Raw genomic sequence first — 19,372 nt, forward strand, 5'->3', positions numbered from 1 at the left:
TAATATTGAAGGGATTCTCTTCATCCTGGGAAAGTTATTGATGTGTCTTTTTCATTCTATTCCAATGAAATATTAACTGAAGTCCTTGCAAGCATGTAATCTCTGACCAGACAGAAGCCGCAGCTTTTGTTTCAATAGAACATTCAACTGCAGGAAAAATACCAGCAGCCTTCTTAGATAGTGAAGAAAAATTAACTACACACTTCTCTACCTCAAAATAAAAACTGTACATATAAGATAACATATACCATAAATTGTATCTTAGAAATGAAAGTGATGACTTGCAACCTTGCTAGACCATCTACTGGAAACTTCTCAGGAAGAAAATAGATTGCATATTTATTTATCACTAGCAGTTCTTACTGATAATTTCACACAATTCTACTGCAAGACTTAAAAAAAAAAATATTCCTGTCAAAGAATTGTTACAAATATAAATTCTTCATGTTTGCTTTGGATATTAGCACAAAATTGAAAGAAAAGGAAGACAGTTACACAAATCCTTTCAAATACCCTTCCAGCCTCAGTCAGATGATTTTGGAATGACCTAGTTCAAAGTCATTTGGTGCAAAGACATACAGCCAATATGCAACATAAGTTCAAGATATGAAAGAAGTCTGCAGTTTGGCTTTATACTACTGCAACAATATACTGCAAGTTAAGAGAAATTTGCTGCTAGTGCTGTGGTGGGTACCAACATGATGAGACAGGAAACATGCCATGAGATAGATTCTTCCGAGAGAGAGCTGGCCTGTATCAGGAATAGTGTGGCCAGCAGGATCAGGGAAGTCATTCTGCCCCTGTACTCAAGCACTGGTTAAGCCACACCTTGAGTACTGTGTCCAGTTGTGGGCCTCAGTTTAGGAAAGATACTGAGTTGCTGGAACATATCCAGAGAAGGGCAACAAAGCTGGAGAGTGGTTTGGAGCACAAGCCCTATGAGGAGAGGCTGAGGGAGCTGGGGTTGCTTAGCCTGGAGTAGAGGAGGCTCAGGGGAGACCTTATTGCTCTCTACAACTACCTGAAGAGAGGTTATAGCCAGGTGGGGGTTGGTCTTTTCACCCAGGCAATCAGCACCAGAACAAGAGGACACAGTCTCAAGCTGCATCAGGGGAAGTTTAGGCTGGAGGTGAGGAGAAAGTTCTTCACAGACAGAGTGATTGGCCATTGGAATGGGCTGTCTGGAGAGGTGGTGGAGTCACCGTCCCTGGAGGTGTTTAAGAAGAGACTGGATTAGGCACTTGGTGCCATGGTTCAGTTGATTAGCTGGTGTTGGGTGATAGGTTGGACTTGATGATCTCGCAGGTCTTTTCCAACCTGGTTAATTCTATTCTATCCAATTCTGCAGAGTCTAACTAAATAAATATTCATCACTAGAATCCCAGTATCACAGAAAGAAAAAAAAATCCTTTTAATACAGCAAAACTGCATAGTTGAGTACTTATGAAAGCAAATAATTGGGTGTACAAACCCAAGCAGATTTCACCAACTTCTCTGGTATTTCAATTAGCTAAAAAACACACTAACATAATATGTAACACAACAAAACAGATTCAGGGGACAATAAAGGAAAATGGCTGTACTAAAAGGTGAACATATATTCCTATCAACTCATGCTGAAGGAAGAAGATGGCACTGAACATATAAACAGTAACAATGTGGTGACTATGGGATCACCTCTCACAGAATTAGATATGCTATTTTCAATTCAGAATTTTCTATTATTCACTTCAGGGGTTATGAAAAATTGAGGTTTGAATAATCTAATTACAATTTATTTTAAAATATATTTCATACCAGTGATCCTGACAGAAAGTTTAACATTTTTTAGCTTTCTCTGCAAGACAGTTTAGAGTTCCCTTACATTAAAATGCCAATGGAACTACGAAGTCAAACACCAAAAAGCCTGCTCCAAATTCTCCTTCATGAGACTTATCTACTAGTAAATGCAGCTCTCTATTCCTTGTCTCAGTGAATCTTCATATTTATCCTTCATAAAGAAGTCAAACACTGTCTTGAAAGGTGAGCTGCAAGGAGAAAGGGCTCCCTTCACTTCACATTTGCATCTAAAAAAGTGTCATAGCATACAACTGTCATGGAATCATACCAACATAGAAATGGATGCAGGATTTGAAGGGCATTTCATAACAGTCACAGTAACCATACACACTACCTACACATTACTGCATCTCCGGCTGCTATTCTCATTGTAGGTAGCAGTCATATTTATGTATCTCTCTGTTATATTTTCACTTCTTGTACTGTTTTTTAAGTTACACTGTGACTGAAGAAAGAGAAGTGGTAGACTGAAATTCAGCTGAGAGTGCTCAAAGATGTTCTATGGGATTAACACTTCTTATGAAGCTTTGTAGCATGCGAAGTGTTTGAATAACAAACTAGGTTGTATTTTGAATCTGAGAATTCCTATGGATAAAAAGGATCAAAGAAAGGGCATCAAGTGTGAACTCATTAAGGACACTATGTCTACAGGTTTTCTGATTTAACATAATTTTATAGTTTAATGAAGCAGATTACATCAAGCTCATGTGTGCACAAATCAGCTGGCCTACAATATAAATACTTCTCAAAAAACATGTTGTACACATGTTCTTACCTTTGCCTACAAATTTACTCATCTACAATGTTATCTATGACTTTAAGGGTTGTAGCACATTTCAAGGTCAAAAAATTAAGCATTCCCTATTTTATTACTATAATGTTTTATACTTCAGAGAGACTGCTAGGTACATTTTAAGGAATTACTAAATGAAGCAAATTACAAAACTACACTATTTCAGTAGCCTCTTCCAAGCAGCATCCTCAAATTGACTGTGTTTCTTTTTATTATAAATTCTAGGTCATTAGCATTATAGGTGTGTATTTCCCAGTACGTAAATGCTTAATTTCCTAAACAACTTTAGAATCATAAATTCCCTCCTAAATTTTATTTAGGATAAAACTAATTTTATGGTCTCTGCCTTCTTCCTCTCTTGTACTATTCTGACACAACTGTGGAACTTGCTCAGCAGAACAGCTGTGCCATACTTGATATGGGAGGTCAGAACAAGTACTCTGTGCTTCAGACCACCCAAAACACCTCAGCCAAAAGTGGTTCATTTCCAGCTGATATCATGAGCAACTACACTGTCATGAATGGAGATGTGTCAACTGGACACAAGCACATCACCTTCATGTCCCTGGCTCCTAAGCCTGCAGGTTCAGATGGTCAGCAGAAATGGTATCACTTACATTCTACATATAAGTTCAGAGCTTGTCTTGGACTAAATATAGAAGCCACAGCAATTTGCTGTCATTTCCATTAATGACAAAAGCATCACTCTTTAGCTATAGCCTAGTTTAAGCAAACCCAAGCCAGACATAGATTTTCTCTGCTGGGGGCTACACATCTGTTCTTTCTCAAGTGTAGCACAGTAATGATGTCTTATCACTTTGTTGGCATTCATTAATTTCTTTCATATGCTTTGTGACACAATTTAATGGCACTATTACTCTGAAATCTTGACTCAGAATTAGATAAGTCAGTCAGCAAATGTACTACTTGAAGATAGTCAACCCATTAGATTTCCCATAGAAATGATATGTTTGCTAGCAAGAGAATGGGAGGAGCAAAAATAGGGTATTATCCACAGGAGCTTGAAGAAAGTTCAGAAAGAGTAGAGGAAATGTGTTCAAAGCTTTTCAATAGGACAACAGGACACAGCTATTTGTGTAAATTGCATTTTTCTCTGTTTTTTACTCTATTACAAGGCTATGGAGATGAAGACTGACTGCATTGAGACTATGCTAGAAAGCACTTACCTAAGTAAATACATATAAAAGTGTAAACTTTCATGCTACACCCTAATGGATATGTCAGTTGTAGATACAAGATCTACTGAAATATGCTAGGTTTCACCTGTCATTTCCCCATTATTTCTGCAGTACTGTTAAGACAGGCAGAACAAATCTTTTCCATGGACAATCAGTTTTGTGAACAGTTATCTATGAAATCATAGATGTCAAAAGTGGTCTTGGTTTACACCTACCTTTTGGGAAATCTCAAAAATTAGAGATGTGAAAGAATGTATTTTTTTTCCCATCCCCAAAAGGGAAATCAAATCACTATTTACCTACTTTGTCATGGAACTTTCAAAAAGTTATTCCTGCCAGATTTCCTTGATTCCTTATGAAATATTGATTTCCTAAGCTACTAGAAGCAATCTTCACCTCATGAAAACGCTTTGATCTCGCACGCATTTCTTGGAGGTTATTCTAGTGGAGAACATACAGCATATTTAACTGAAACAAGACTCTAACTATCTAAAGGAAAATTCTTGTAAACTTTTTATATATTTCATTTGTTTTCACTTATTGAAAGCTAATGGATCTCAACAACAATTTTAATGACTATTTCCAAACATTTAAATCTTGTGTTGTTACCCAATATGATCTAAATGGTGATGTTTCCCCACAAAAATATTGTTTTCTTATTAAAGAGTCTAATCTTTTTAGAGCACCTAACTCACCTCAAGATAACAGAATTTTGTGAATGTGTACTGCTGCCAGCTAAACCATTTTGATAAAAATGTTTGTGATTCGTTATACAGGACATTCAGATTCAGAGAATTCTGCACTGATATAAAGAAGGAAATTTCCAGAGAAATTAAGCATACTAAACCCAGATCCCGACTCTGAACTATACTCCTTTTAATGATGCAGGAAGAGAAGGGAAGCAAGCCAACTTTGCTTGATGTTAGCTCTCATGAAGAGTTCCCCATCCCTCTCATCTATAAACAATAGTACTTGAACTTCAGAGTTTTCAGCATTGGCATCTATATTTCTAGGAACTCAAATTGTTGTACGAACTTCTTTCATCAACAGTGTTACTTATCCTTTCAAATATTACTTACAGATAGTAAAGAAATTGGACTGTGAAGGATCCCTCTGAGATCCCACTGGACACTTTCCAAAAGTAGATCATTTTATTGTATTCTATTTACTCCTTTATACACTTTTCAGTCCAGGTGACAAGGCTGAGAGGCATATAAACACAACAGTTTTCCAATAAGACTGTACAGCACAATGTAGTATAGAGCAGACAATACTGCAACACGTTCATTCCGTCAGCAGAGGTATCAATCACTTTCCTAGCCTGTTCTGATAGTTGTAACATGAGAGCTAAGTTCTTTTGCAATAACACAGATTTGTCCCCTAGCTTCAGGAATAACTGAGGCTCAGTTTAATAGATGGCAATTATTGACACTGGTTTAAAAAAAAAACCAAAACACCACCACACACCACATTTACGATATTTGCCTATGTGCCTTTTAGCAGCTGCCTAATGTTCCTTGTCCATCGTAAGAGATTACATACACAAACTTGCTAAAGGATCTGTGATGTGTACTACCCAGAACTGCTGATGGTTGTATCTTAAAACTATTTTAATTTTAAAAAATAAATGATTAGAATGAAGCTAAGCTTTTAAGATCAGAAGTCCAAAAGACACTTGAAGAGCTTGAACTTTAAAAAAACCTAAACTTGTCACTCAATTGTATGACTGCATGGACACATTTCAGCAGGAGTTCTATATGACATGACAGACACAATAACAATTAACACTACTGTGCAAAGCAAGTATTTTTTTTAACACGTTTACCTTCTACTTTTTGTTCCTCATTATGATTTTTTAAAGACTTCATTTATACTCACTGAAAATTACTTCTTCTAGACTACGCAGTCCAAAACCAAATCAAGAATGGCTCAACGTGTGTCAATCAGAGCACATACTCACTGCAGGCTGTAGTGCATTTCTAGTCTAGGCGTAGTTCAAATCCTCAGAGTATACTAGTCTGGCAAGGACCATATAGAGCACAGTATGTGGTAACTCAGCACCTCTTTTCCCCAGAAAGGGCAGAGTAAGTTAGGCTGAGTTAACTTCAGTGCTGCTGTGGCTGAATAGATTTTACAGCCTGCAGTGTGATTCCGATACTGAGAGATAAATCCCAAATTACTGCACTTTTGTATGTATGAAGACTGTCTTAAAATTAAAAGCTATAGTAGGTAGTGGCTACATTTAAACCCAAAAAACCTGACCACTACCTATATAGGTAATGACCCTTACATAACTGTAATTCAGAAGCAGGAACTGTACTGCAAATCATTACTGTCAACTTACCTGGTGCTAGCCCAGCAGTAGCAGGACTTCCCATGGAGGGGTGAGAGAACAGGGCTTGAGAGAAGGCAGACATACTTGACTGGGATACATTACTCAGCCTGGAGGTTGATCCTCCTTTAGGAATAAACTCACTTGCAGAAGGATTTGGTGTCTGTTTAAAAACAAACATATACTACATGTTTATTTTCAATGTGATGAGACAAACAGTGCCTACTTAAAAGCAAGTACCTTCTAGGCAAGCCTATCAAGTACAGGGGACATTGTAAAGTTACATACAGCTTCCTGACAAGAACAGCAGAGTAGAAGCTAGTTTTCATGAACAAATGTGAATATGTTTCCAGTTTACATCTGAAGAAACATTAGCAAGCTCTACATATGAACAGGTGATGTACAAGTTCATAAAAACACTTCACAAAAGGCATTTTATAAGCATTACATTCTAAAGTTGGAGAACAGGAAAAGCCCTGACATTTGTAGGATCTTGCTAAGAATCACATTTGGAAGAACTACACAAGATCTGTTTTTATACTGCTAAAACTAGCTATGACACACACAGCTCTATCACAGCCACATACAGTGTCAACTGGCTAACAAGGACAGGAGATGGCAAAACAAAAAAAGGAAGCATGCAAGTGAAGAGACAGTCACCTCCTGGAGATAACCTCTGCTGGCTTTCCTAGAGCAACTCAGAGACTCCCCAGACTTCATCCTTACCATTCTGTCTAAACTCTTGCCAGTTTCACCAAATTATTCAATCAATGCCTATATAACACAGCTGCTTTTTATTTCACAGTATCACAGTATTGCCAAGGTTGGAAGAGACCTCAAGTCCAACCTGTCACCACAAACCTCATGACTAGACCATGGCACCAAGTGCCATGTCCAATCCCCTCTTGAAGACCTCGAGGGATGGTGACTCCACCACCTCCCCGGGCAGCCTATTCCAATGACGAATGACTCTCTCGGTGAAGAACTTTCTCCTTACCTTGAGCCTAAACTTCCCCTGGCACAGCTTGAGACTGTGTCCCCTTGTTCTGGTGCTGGTTGCCTGGGAGAAGAGACCAACCCCTTCCTGGCTACAACCACCTTTCAGGTGGGAAATTCCCTGAATTTCCTTTCAGGGAATTTCCAAAATCCTGCAAGATTTCATAGACAGTTTTTTGTCTCTAAAAGTTCTTTAAATATACACTATCATTTTAAAATGACAGTGGATTAAAGCTGCTTGAGAGCTCCACTTTCACTGGTAGGTGTTTCATAGTTTATCATAGAATGGTCTGGGTTGGAAGGGACCTCCAAAGGTCATCTAGTCCAACCCCCTCTGCAGTAAGCTCGGGGCATCCACAACTAGCTCAGGTTGCCCAGAGCCCTGTTGAGCCTCACCTTGAATATCTCCAGAGATGGGGCCCCAACTGCCTCCCTGGGCAACCTGTTCCAGTGTTCCACTACCCTCATGGTAAAGAACTCATTCCTGACATTCAATCTGAATCTGTTCTTCTCCAGTTTGACGCTGTTGCCCCTCATCCCATCACTACAGGCCTTTGTAAACATCCTTCTTATATGCCCCCTTCAGGTACTGGAAGGCTAAAATGCCAAAAATGAAGAAGTCGTATTCTTCACGGATAATGATTCCAAAAAATTCATGTTCCTGGACTGGAAAAGCATCCTGCTTTCACTCTGGCAACTCATAACTAGCTATCCCCAGAGCCTCCTCTTTTCCAGGCTGAACAACTTCAGCCTGCCCTTGTAGCAGAGGTGCTCCAACCCCCCTGATCATTTTCGTGGGCGTCCTCTGGACCCACGCCATCAGCTCTGTGTCCTTCCTATACTGAGGGTTCCAGACCTGGACACAGTACTCCAGGTGAGGTCTCACCAGAGGAGAGTAAGCAGCAGAATCACCTCACTCCATTTTTTGGTGACACAATTCAGGATCAGAAACAAAGCCTGATGAAATGAAACTGTTTCTATATAACTTCAATGCAGGTAGAGCTAGACTCTTTACTACAAATCCTGGCTTACTTCTCTGTGATGTTACAAAGTTGCAATTCAAGATTGTCACCATTGGTAAAAAAGCCATTTAAATTTTGTTTCCAATTTTAAAAGATCTTTCCACATTCATGCTGTTTTCTGAATATGGACAAATACCTGAGCTCCACAATCATCAGCCAAAACAAACTAATGATTCACTAGCACAATAAAATTTTATAACTTGTGGTCAAAACAAGTCAGAGAACTTGAAGCTTAAGCCTCAAATGTGACATCTATGTGAAGCTGCAGTTCTTAAACTGTTTCCAAAAGCATACAAGTTTTCATCTGAGGTCAAACACTAATTTTTCTGTATACACTTTGCTTCCAACAACAGAATAAGATAAAAGTGCTTGGGATATTTTTTTAACATGTGGGCTAGAGTAAGTAACAAGATTAGGCAAAGTGAGGGAATGGAACATCACTATTAGTTCTATATTTTCATTATTTTCCAAACTTGTAGACAATCTACTCTGCCCCAATGATAGCACAAATATGCCAAAAAATGAGGAAGCCATGTTCTTCACGGATAATGATTCAAAAAAAACTCATGTTCCTGGACTGGAAAAGTATCCTCATAACACAAAGCATAAATTTCAGTGCTAGTTTTAAAGGCTTTAAAATTTGCTGAAGAGATTATGCTTCACAATCCTGCAGAGCATTTTCACAATTTTTCTGTTAGAATTTCACCAAACTTCCTGTATCTGATAACTCAAAAAAAAAAAACCCTTTTCTTCATTCTGTATCATGCCTAAGTTTCCCACAAGTACAGCTTTAAAATGAATTTCACTTAGACTTTAATTCCTCATCTCAGACTAAAGTAACTTATTCCTGGTAGACCAGGCTTAAAATTTTTGAGTAAACCAAGATTGGTAAGAAAAGATAGAACAAAGAGGTCTTGAAGGCTGTTATCAAATCTTTGGAGTAATTAAAAGACTAGAGATTCATTAAATACTTAGAGGACACGTAATGAAGTACATAACATTGTGATGTTACAAACAAAACCAACAAAACCAGCAAATGCTCTTCTGAAGTCCAACCAAAAAAAAAAGCCAGCTAGCACTGTCTGCACTGTGCCACAAACTAAAAACTGTTTTGTTTCAAATGCAAATGACCTATTGAAAGCCACATAAAAATTACTTTAAAACTGATTGGTGTTTTCAACAACAGCATTAAACAGAAACAAATACAGCTTTGTTAACTGTAAGATTTCCCTAGAAATCCACCTAAAGTAACAGCCAACTCAAATACTTAGTAAAATTACCACCATTACGTTTTCCTCTCAGCCTGGCCAGTTCAAATCTCATGCTCCTTCTTCCAGTATATTCATCAATATACAGACAAACTACTGCAGAGAAGCAACTTCCCTGGGCACATGCATTCTTACCAGAATGATTCCATACAGAAATTTCAAAAAACCCTATTTTCAGACTCTTTATAACTGCACTCCTGGAGGGAAGAGGCTCTTTTCAATCAGCTTTGCAAAGAAATGTCCTTCATCAGACCACAAAACTGAGTCCATCCAACTTCACAAGAACAATTTCTACGCTTCTGTACATCAGAGAATCCAAAATGCTATAAAACACAAATATAGTCCAAATGAAGGCTGAATTTAGTCCTGATGAAATTAGTAAGGATGGGACCACAAGTAGTAAAAATAGGAGTGAGAACTAAAACTCAACTAATTCATGTTACTACTTAGCGCAGCATTTATCTGTCTGGTGGCTTTTATGCTTTTAAATACATAAAAAGGAGTACAATTACAATATTGTGTGAAAGGGAAGAAATATATTCTGCAGGTGCCACCAGGGAAAAAAAACAAAAACGCCAAAACAAACACACCCAAACAACTCAAAGCAGGTAGAAAGTAAGGACTAAGCCAAGGATGTCAACTGAAAACCAGTGGGAGGCCCACAGCAGCATGCAGTGCTGCTGTATGGTGAGGAGTTGCACACATCAACAGGTGGACATAGTTTAGAAGTAAAGGGGAAATTTCTGTTTCATCAGTCATCAATTTCAATATGTATGATTTGTCTCACTCCTCAGTGAGAAACTACTAAGACTCCACTGCTGCACTTATTCATAAATACATCCCTGATGTGCCAGTAAGTACAGAAGTAGGACAGGGATGCACATGTTATGGAACCTTCCGAGTTTCATGCCGGGATCCCACAGGAGTACTGGAAGACACTGTCTCATTTCCAGTTCAGCATTTCATAACACAAAACTTTGCAGCAGCAGAGCTACCACCTCTGTTTCAGTGGCTATAATGCTCCTTTCCTAGATTGGTTCTGGTCCCATGTTCGACCACAGCCCAAAATCAGCTATGTAAAGCAAAAAGCAGGTCAACATTAAGTTTATTTTGGAAGTAATGCAGTAATGTACTTACCATGTTAAAAGCTGGATACAAGCCTTTCTGTTCTCTTTTTATGTTCTTTACCTCCAAATTCCTGATCTGTTCTGACATCCCAAATTGCATAATCTTGTAATGGGTACAGAGAAACACCACTGAACCATATTCACGCTACAAATCTGAGCAGTCTTCTAGCAGTATTTTTGGCATAGCTTTCAGAATGTCTCTTAGGAATCCAAGAGCATGCAAATTGTTGCTTTGTTTTTGTATGTGTGGCTACTTTTGTTGGTTTGGGAGGGTTCTTTGTTGTTGTTTTTAAGTGGGCAGATGTGCCACACAGGGAGCTTCAGCTTACATAGATAGCATTGTTGCAATTCCTCCATTACCAGAAGGATTCCTTGTTAATGTAACAGAGATGGACACATTCTGTGATGTCAGAGCAGCCCAGCAGACACCACAGGTCATCAAGAGCTTCAAAGCAAGTCTCTTTCCCTCCCACTACAAACTTGGTTTGGGATATTTTTTTTTTTTTTTTCCTTTTTAATGCACAACCCAACATACAAATAACTTTTGTGAGCTTCACTTTTAATCATGTAAGTATAACAGCGCTGAAAGGTAATAGATCAGGATTATAAATTCATAGACATGCATGGGAAACTTAGATTGCTTTACAGTACATGTTGTAAACTACCTTGCTTCTTAAAACAGCCACTTTTGGGACAAAAATCTCTAAGCACTGCACCATGAAACAGTGTATTCTCACATCTTCAATAATGTATTTTCAAAGCGAGATTGGATGGGGCCTTGAGCCATCTGTTTTAGTACCTGCCCATGGCAGGTGGGCTGGAACTAGATGATCTTTAAGGTGCCTTCCAACCCAAAATATTCCAGTGTTCTATTTGGAACAGTGGACATTAAATAGAAACATGAGCCTGAACATCAGCCCAGCATTGCAAGCCCTTATCAATTCTGAGATGTAACTCTGCTTTCTCATCTATTTCCTATGACTGGAACAACCTTCTGTTCTAATTTCTACCCCATATGCATGCACACATGTTCCTAAAGTCTCACACCTCCACAAGAAGCTATGTAACTACATCATATAATACTAAATCTTATGCTGTACATAGTTTAAACAAATCATGTAGCTGAGATTCTGGCACAGTAAAGGAGCTTGGAATTGCACCCTTCAAAAGCCATATGTTCTTCAGCCAACCCCAAGCTATTGCTGCTAACCTCAGAAAGCCAGAAGACCTTGGGCTTCCCTTTGCCACACTTTCAAGAGAACTTTTGAGGGCATTAGGTACTGAGGAGACAAGTGCTCCTTGCCAAAAGCAACATCTCAGACTACTGGCACTCCAGCCTGTAGGAACATTTTCTCCTCTGCTCTGAGTAGATCAATGGCAAGCCTTGCTGCAACACTGAAGAGCAGAAGAAACAATGGAGGGTATGAGGGCAAACAGTGCTTTTCATGCCTTTCAATGTCCACTTGAAATTCCAGGACAAATCTTGATTCTCTCTTCTCTCAGAGCAACTGTCTATTAACAACTGTTCACACTCCTCCTATTAGATACACAGGATAAATTCAACCTGCCAGTCTTCTCACCCTTGAGAAAAGCAGTGCTCCAATCACTCTTCCACAACCTTACCTGGTCCTTCTAACAATGCTTTTCCCCATCAGTGGCTTCACTTCTTTCCCAGTGTAAAAACGTCAAAATAGACTTCAGGCCAAATTTTACTACACAATGTAGCATCAGTTTGCCTGGATCACTGTGTCCCAGACTCCCAATACCAGCAACACAAAGATGTCCAAACATCAAGTAATGTAAAACTACACTGGGGAAAGGCTCTTGGGGGAGTTTCATTGTCGGCCCTTCCATGGCAAACAGTGAAAAACAGTGTCACAAATCCTACTTGTAAGCCTGTTGTCAATTTACCCATTTCACTCACCTTGAAAAATATCAAAAAGAACATAACCTTCATAGAAAGACTAAAATAATGATCTTTGAGGAATTAAAAGCACTATTCATCACAAAATAATACTAGTAGCAGTGCTGCAATTTCCACCACTAAATTTCTATCTAAATTCCATTTAGAATCTCTGTCCTATGAGACAGATTCCTCCTAGATTAGAATTATCCTTTATTGTCATCCCAATGGTAACTTGCTACTTCTGCACAGAAGTGCTCAAATGCAGATGTACTTCTCCCCTCCCAAGCAGCTGAAGAAAATTCAGAAGTAAAATAAAGTAACAATAAACAAACAAGTTGAGAAATATAAACTATCCCAATGTAAAAATCAGCAATTTACGCTTTCTGATCATGGCAGTTATATCTTCCAGCTCCATACTGAGAAAATTTATTTGCATCAGGAGTCAATCATCTTAACAAAGAGCACTAATTTTAGCAGTAGAAACCTTCCTCACAGGGAAATTAAAATAAAAGGTTGTGTTTGTTTGCTTTTAGAATATATGCAATGGTTCTTTTCCTCCTCCAAAGATTACACCACAATTAAGCAAAGTACACAGCACAGCAATGAATGAAGAGAATAAAGTATCTCCAAGCTGCTCTCCTGGAGGGCTGCTTTGTGAAATAAGTTTTGTAATCTGACCTTGACCCATATTTGGAGTTACTGCTTCTAACATTTTTCCAAAATTAAAAATAAAACATCCAAAATACTGAAGAAGTTACTAGTAAAAAATAATTTTACCTGTAAATTGTTTTCTGTGACTCTGTTCCACCAAACCATATTGATGGGTACTCCTGTTTTACACCTGTCAGCCAGACAGCCAATAGGGTTCTTTGATTTTCTTGCTTTTGATCCCACTGGAACTATCCTCTCATCCAGCATCCCCAGTCGATACTTCCTGGGCTACGAAAAAGAAGGAGAGAAACCAGGCCACTCCTAACAACCCTCATCTAAAGCTACACTAAAACAGACATTACACTGTGATATGATTTCTGGATTGGTAGAATAGGAAACAATTTGCAAGTAAAATTTATCTGAGACTGTTTCCTTTCAATCCTGACTATTTGGTTATCATAAACAATACTTTTTATAAAAAGATGAAAAGCAACTTCAGGGACTACAAACTGTTTCTAAGCAAAGCTGTCCATCAGAGGTCAGACACTGAAATAGGAGCATAAGTTGGGGAAATCTGTAAAAATGAGGAATTGTTTAATAGAAATCCGTTTCTCAAAGAGATACCTTCAATCACATCATAATAATGAACACTTCTCTTGTGATTTCTATCCAGAAAGAAATTAACATTGGCTTTTGTATGTTTTTTAGCTTCAAATTTGCCAAGACTCATCTCCTGAAGACTTGCTTTTGAAAAAGCAGGCAGAATTTAGTAGCCAACTGCAGCAGAACTGAATGAGAAAAACACTTCTGCTCAAGTGTATACTCTACAGACTAATTTCAGCCACTGTCTTAAGTGAAAACAAGAACTACCATGACAAATGGTAAAACGTGCTTGAGGAAGTGAACACACAGGAGGTACTTGCACCTCAACAGGAGTGATGTTTCTGTTACACTGGAAATGTCTACAAATGAAACTTTAAATTCAGACATGAACATTAAATTTAAAATGCACACTGTAAAAAAAGTTGATGTGTTAAATACTTTCAAACAGATTAAAGAACAGAAATTCTCCAGTTTTCTCTATGTTTTCAAACCTATGTGTACCTACCTAGACAGTAAACACCACTGAAAAATGTTTAGACCAGAACCTTTTATACTGACTATATGAACAACTGGACCAAATAGAGGGAGTTGGTCTGCCTTTCTTTTGCTGTCTTTTTTGGGGGGGTGGTTTATGCGGAAATACAAATATCAGCTGGACACAGACCACTTCTAAGTAACCAAAGCTTAACTTCAGTCAGCTATCTCAGCTGGCACCTTAACAGCACGTACCTTGATACATGTTTTAAAAATCATTCCTCAGGAAACAAGGCAAAAATCTAACTGGAAGAGATTCCTCACTCACACAAACAATATGAAAACACAGGACAAAGCTATCATAAAATCACTGCAAAACCAAAACCTAAACAGATTCCCTTCCTCTACTTCCCTACAAACTTTTAGGCTGAAAGCTGTGGAAAGAACAAGAACTGGGAGGAGTTACTAGTACTTTATTTGGCAAAAAAACCCAAACTCAAAACAAACAAAAAATCCACAACAAAACCCAAACAAAACAAACAAAAAACCTCACAAACAATAAAAAGCCCCCAAGGATATCAACACTGACCATAAATTACAAAGGCAATAAACATATGGAGGTCAAGTTAACCAACTTTAATAGCAATAAACAAGACTGAATTTTGCCATACCAATTAGAAATTTCATAAACTCTGTGATGGGTAGCAAAAAGTCCTCCCATAGCTGAAATGCAAACATGATCATGGTACATCTAAGCATTGATTGTTTACTGGGAGAATCACTCACCTATTGGGCAATTTGCAATCTCAGTAACTCAGAAGGGCTACTAATATAAATTGCAAAGCTGTAAGGTCTGAGAAGTAAAACATACAAGTAATGTTGGACTTTAGGGCAAGGTTTGAATGCAGTATGTTTTCCTTACCCTAGCTATTGGAAATAACATAACAAAGAGTCAGTTTCCTTGGCAGCTTCTCCATCTCCCTCCACGTTCTATCAAGTGCAGAGGCACACTGCCTTAGACTACAATCCAGTGTCCAAACATTGCCCTACTGTAGAGGATTCTTTAAATCCTCCATAATGAAAAATGATCTATAAGTCTGGGGCCCCCAACACAAGGGAGACATGGACCTGCTAGGGTGGGTCCAGAGGATGGCCACAAAGATAATCAGAAGGCTGGAGCACCTCTCCTTTGAAGACAGGCTGAAAGAATTGGGGCTGATCAGCCTGGGGAAGAAAAGGCTCCAATGAGACCTTATAGCTACATCTTAATACCTGAAGGGGAACTACAGGAAGGCTGGGGATGGACTGTCTAGAAGGGCTTCTAGAAAGTGAACAAATGGCAATGGTTTTAAACTGGAGCAGGGTAGATTCAGGTCAGACATAATGAAGATGTTCTTTACAGTGAGAGTGGTAAAATAGAGGTTGCTCAGGAAGGCCCTGACCCCGGAGACATTCAAGAACAGACTTGATATGGCCCTGGGCAGCCTGATCTAGTTGGAGGTATCCCTACTCACTACAGAGCAGTTGGACAAGATGACCTTGGAGGGTCCCTTCAAACCCAATACAATCTGTGAATCTGTTTAGGAAAGTCTATTTTCTTCCTACTGTTTTCTGTAACTATGTCTCTGCTTCCAGTTCCTCCTTTTACAGACAACAGGCAATGACACACCTCTTACTAAGAAAGAGTTAGACATAACACTGATTTAAGATGTTATAAGCCTAACCTAGAAGAATAAAGCTCAACAAGAAAAGGTTTACAAAGACTCAAACTGCAAAGGCTCCTCCTAACTTCCACAAATATTTAAGTCTGGATAAACTGGCACAACTGAACTACACAATTTCAAAGTTTTCTTCTACTGAAGATCCACAACTGATTTTGATTCAGATTCAGTGATGCTGCAGTGTTTAAAAGCACTAAGTAATCTGAGCTACAGTAATGCTGCCTGTGCCATATACCACTTCAGTAAATAGAAGTGATCTTAAGCCATTCCCATCACAGGCTAAATTAAGCAGTATTACTTTAAATAACCGTAACTAAAAGATATCACAACAGCATTAGCTAAGGCTCATCTGTTGTATGATGAATTGGCTGTATCTGCATGTACAAACAGATAAAAATAAATATAGCATTATCAGACAGGAAAGATCACATATACCATACCACACTCTCTTTCCACTACTTACAACAAAATTAAGCTATATATGCAATTTTAAGTTTCAGTGCTGAATTCTTTTGTAAGACTTCAGTTTAACATAAGTTAATGGCAAGGAGATCACTAGAGAAAGAAGTTAAGCACTCCAAGGGTGCTAGCCTACTTTTGTTGCATTAGGTCTGGAAAACTAATAGCTAGCTACAAGCTATTGGTATTGTCATTGCTATTTCCACCCACCAGCCATAACTGCTTAGCTGGAATAAGCTAGCACTTGAAAGATCCAGCTATGGATATGAACTTCAATGTTACTTAGGAAAAGCACAATAGTCTGGGCAGGATTCCTCCACAGGCACAATCTGCTGAGAAGCCTCTGAATTGTGAATACAGCTGTATGACTGGATTTATTAATAACCATGAGGTGTTACACCAGAACATTAGGCACAGTTACCAGGAGTTATCCTAACAAATCTGCAACCTGATAATATGAAAAAGAGAAGTTGTTTTGTCGTTTCTTTTAAAGCTTTGTGGCCAATGGAGCCACAAAACCTTTCACATGGTAAAGAGGCAGACAATACTTGTTTTCTGTAACTAAACTTTGGAACATCGGAGCCATAGAAGCCTGGTCAACAGTTTAAAAATAATTGTGGTTGGCTGGTGTTTATTGCTGCATGGGATTAATTTTTAATTTAAAAAAAAGGAGTGTGCTAACATTTATATATGTTTATAGTTAATGAATTTAATTGCTCATGAAACCATGGGTTTGGGCAAGAATAACAATGTAAGGTTCTTCAGCCCAAAAGAAAACTAAAGTGTACAATGTGGCATGGAAACAGGTCTTATTGAAGTGCAATGTATTTGACCACCAAGGAAGGAAAAAAATCCAAACAAAGAACCCCCACAAAAACACCCCACCACCAAACAGAACAACCATTCACTCTAAAATTTAATTGAACCAAGAAAGGTGCAGCAGATCAGACATTACATCATGCATTTTAAACTATAGCTAAGGAAAACTTTGCAAGTGTACACACTAGAAAGTGTATTTCATGGGTATGTATGCTAAAGATGAAAATCTTGAAAAGAGCTTAGAAGGAGCTAAGGAAAAGTGATCTGTATTTAATTTTTTTCAGCCCAGGTAGGTAATTCATGAGGCGTGAATTACCGCAACTAAGAGAGCAAGAGCACACAACCAAGAAACAATTCCAACAATTAACTATTCCAAAGAAATATTTCAGACAGGTTAAACACCACACCAACAAAACACATTTTACATCAAGGTAAATATCATACTACCTACAAAAATTTACTATTTTTCTCTAGAAGCACAGTTTGTTTTATTATTGCAGTGGGGATTTATTATCCCTTAAAGAAAGCTTCAGGTTTGAATTATAAATTTAACCCAGGTACATTATAAAGTCTGTGCAGCCATAATTCTGTAGTTTACAATGCATGATGACATGATGTGGTGTTCAGTAATGACCCCTTAACTTCTCAGAACATGATTCATGCTTCTCAGATGGTATCTGGGAGGCTATGAAAAATGAAACACCTGTCTTGGCACATTTTTCTTCAAAAGTAAATACAGCAAAATCAAACGTGGCACACACAGCTTTTTGATTACCACCACTGAACTACAAAGATCAAGATAGAGCTGGAGATGGGAAGTGGAAAGATATAGCTTTCCAATGGGTAACAAAACTAGATAGAGGACAGGGCATTCAAAAATAAACTGTCAATGGCTTAGGTCTTAAGAATTTGATTTCCACATGACCTCAAAGGCAGCTCTATTTCTTTCTCTGAATGAGAAGAAACTCACCTTGTACTCAAAAAGTTTACATTTATGCTTACAGGCAGCCTTTTGTTTCAAAATCACTCTCTCTGCACATTTATTAATATACTTTGTTCAGGAGTAATTAAAGAAGTCTGCTGTTCAGTCTCACTTACTATGGATCTCCATAGAGAGCACTAAAAAGCAGCACCCTGCTCTGTGTGAACTTCAGTCCAAATAACCTCTTCTATACTTTAATGTTGGGGGGGAACTTCAACCCACTGCATATCCTCATCTAGTTCTAGAGTATTTTGATCCTGGCTTTTACCCACCTAAAAATCAATGGAAGGAGTTTAAAAAATTATATATTTTTAAATAATTGTCTTCGAAATACGTATGAAGCAGCATTTGCATTGAAAGTTGTTCACTAGAGCAGACTGCAGACTAACAGTGGATCTCACCTTAATGACCCTCCTCTTGGTCTGACTGAACAATTGAAACGAAAAAAAGAAATGCAAATAAACCAATGTTAGGAACTTTTCAGAAGAGTTCAGTTTTCATGAGGATTGAAGGTATGAAAAAATGACCTAAAACATAAAAGCAGTGTTTTTCACTGTGAGGCTCACCAGTAACAAGTGAGGGAACCCTTTAGCCTGGATTGATGGCAACAGTCTCGGAACAAATTTAATCAGAAGTTTCAGCATGTATTTTCTCTTTAGTGCATTAAGCTGTCATTCCCCTGGCAACAGGTGCTGATCAGTTACATTGCACATGTATTTATGAACTGTTTACCAAACTGAACACAAGGAGTTTTCCAGAGAGATTATTTCAGGGTTTAGAGAGGAGCATTTTTCTAGCTAATGGCTACAGCCAATTTAGGAAAAAACACCCAAGAAGTTCAAGTTCAGAACGCCACCCTATGTTTAACAAGCATAATATGTATTTGAAGAAAAAAAACAACGATGTAAGTGGACATCATCATTCTCAGGAAAGAAGGTTAGTCTATTGCTAACTCTAGCTTTTGTTCCATGCTTCACAAACCCTATTTGTGCATTGTAGATTAATACTTACCTGAAAATCTCTTATAGGAAATTCACTTTAAGGTTGCTTGTCTTACTGCATGTGGAGTTACAACAACCGGACAGTAAATCCAGAAGGTTTTACAGTCGACAGAACCTCCACCAAGGCTCCATCTACAGAAATACTTAGCTCCTTTGATTTCATTTTAAGTATCCTATAAA

General features: G+C 38.2%; 1 protein-coding gene across 1 annotated transcript in view; it reads right to left on the reverse strand.

Moving 5' to 3' along the window:
• PAN3 (poly(A) specific ribonuclease subunit PAN3) overlaps positions 1–19,372 on the reverse strand; it is a 69,754-nt gene that overhangs the window by 21,090 nt on the left and 29,292 nt on the right. The window contains exons 6-7 of the mRNA XM_054164514.1: positions 13,260–13,421; positions 6,176–6,326 (exon numbers count right to left, since the gene is read on the reverse strand). Of these exons, the coding sequence (XP_054020489.1) occupies positions 6,176–6,326; positions 13,260–13,421 (313 nt within the window). The remainder of the gene's footprint in view (positions 1–6,175; positions 6,327–13,259; positions 13,422–19,372) is intronic.

This window comes from Dryobates pubescens, chromosome 10 (genome assembly GCF_014839835.1).
Source record: "Dryobates pubescens isolate bDryPub1 chromosome 10, bDryPub1.pri, whole genome shotgun sequence".
Taxonomy (NCBI): domain Eukaryota; kingdom Metazoa; phylum Chordata; class Aves; order Piciformes; family Picidae; genus Dryobates; species Dryobates pubescens.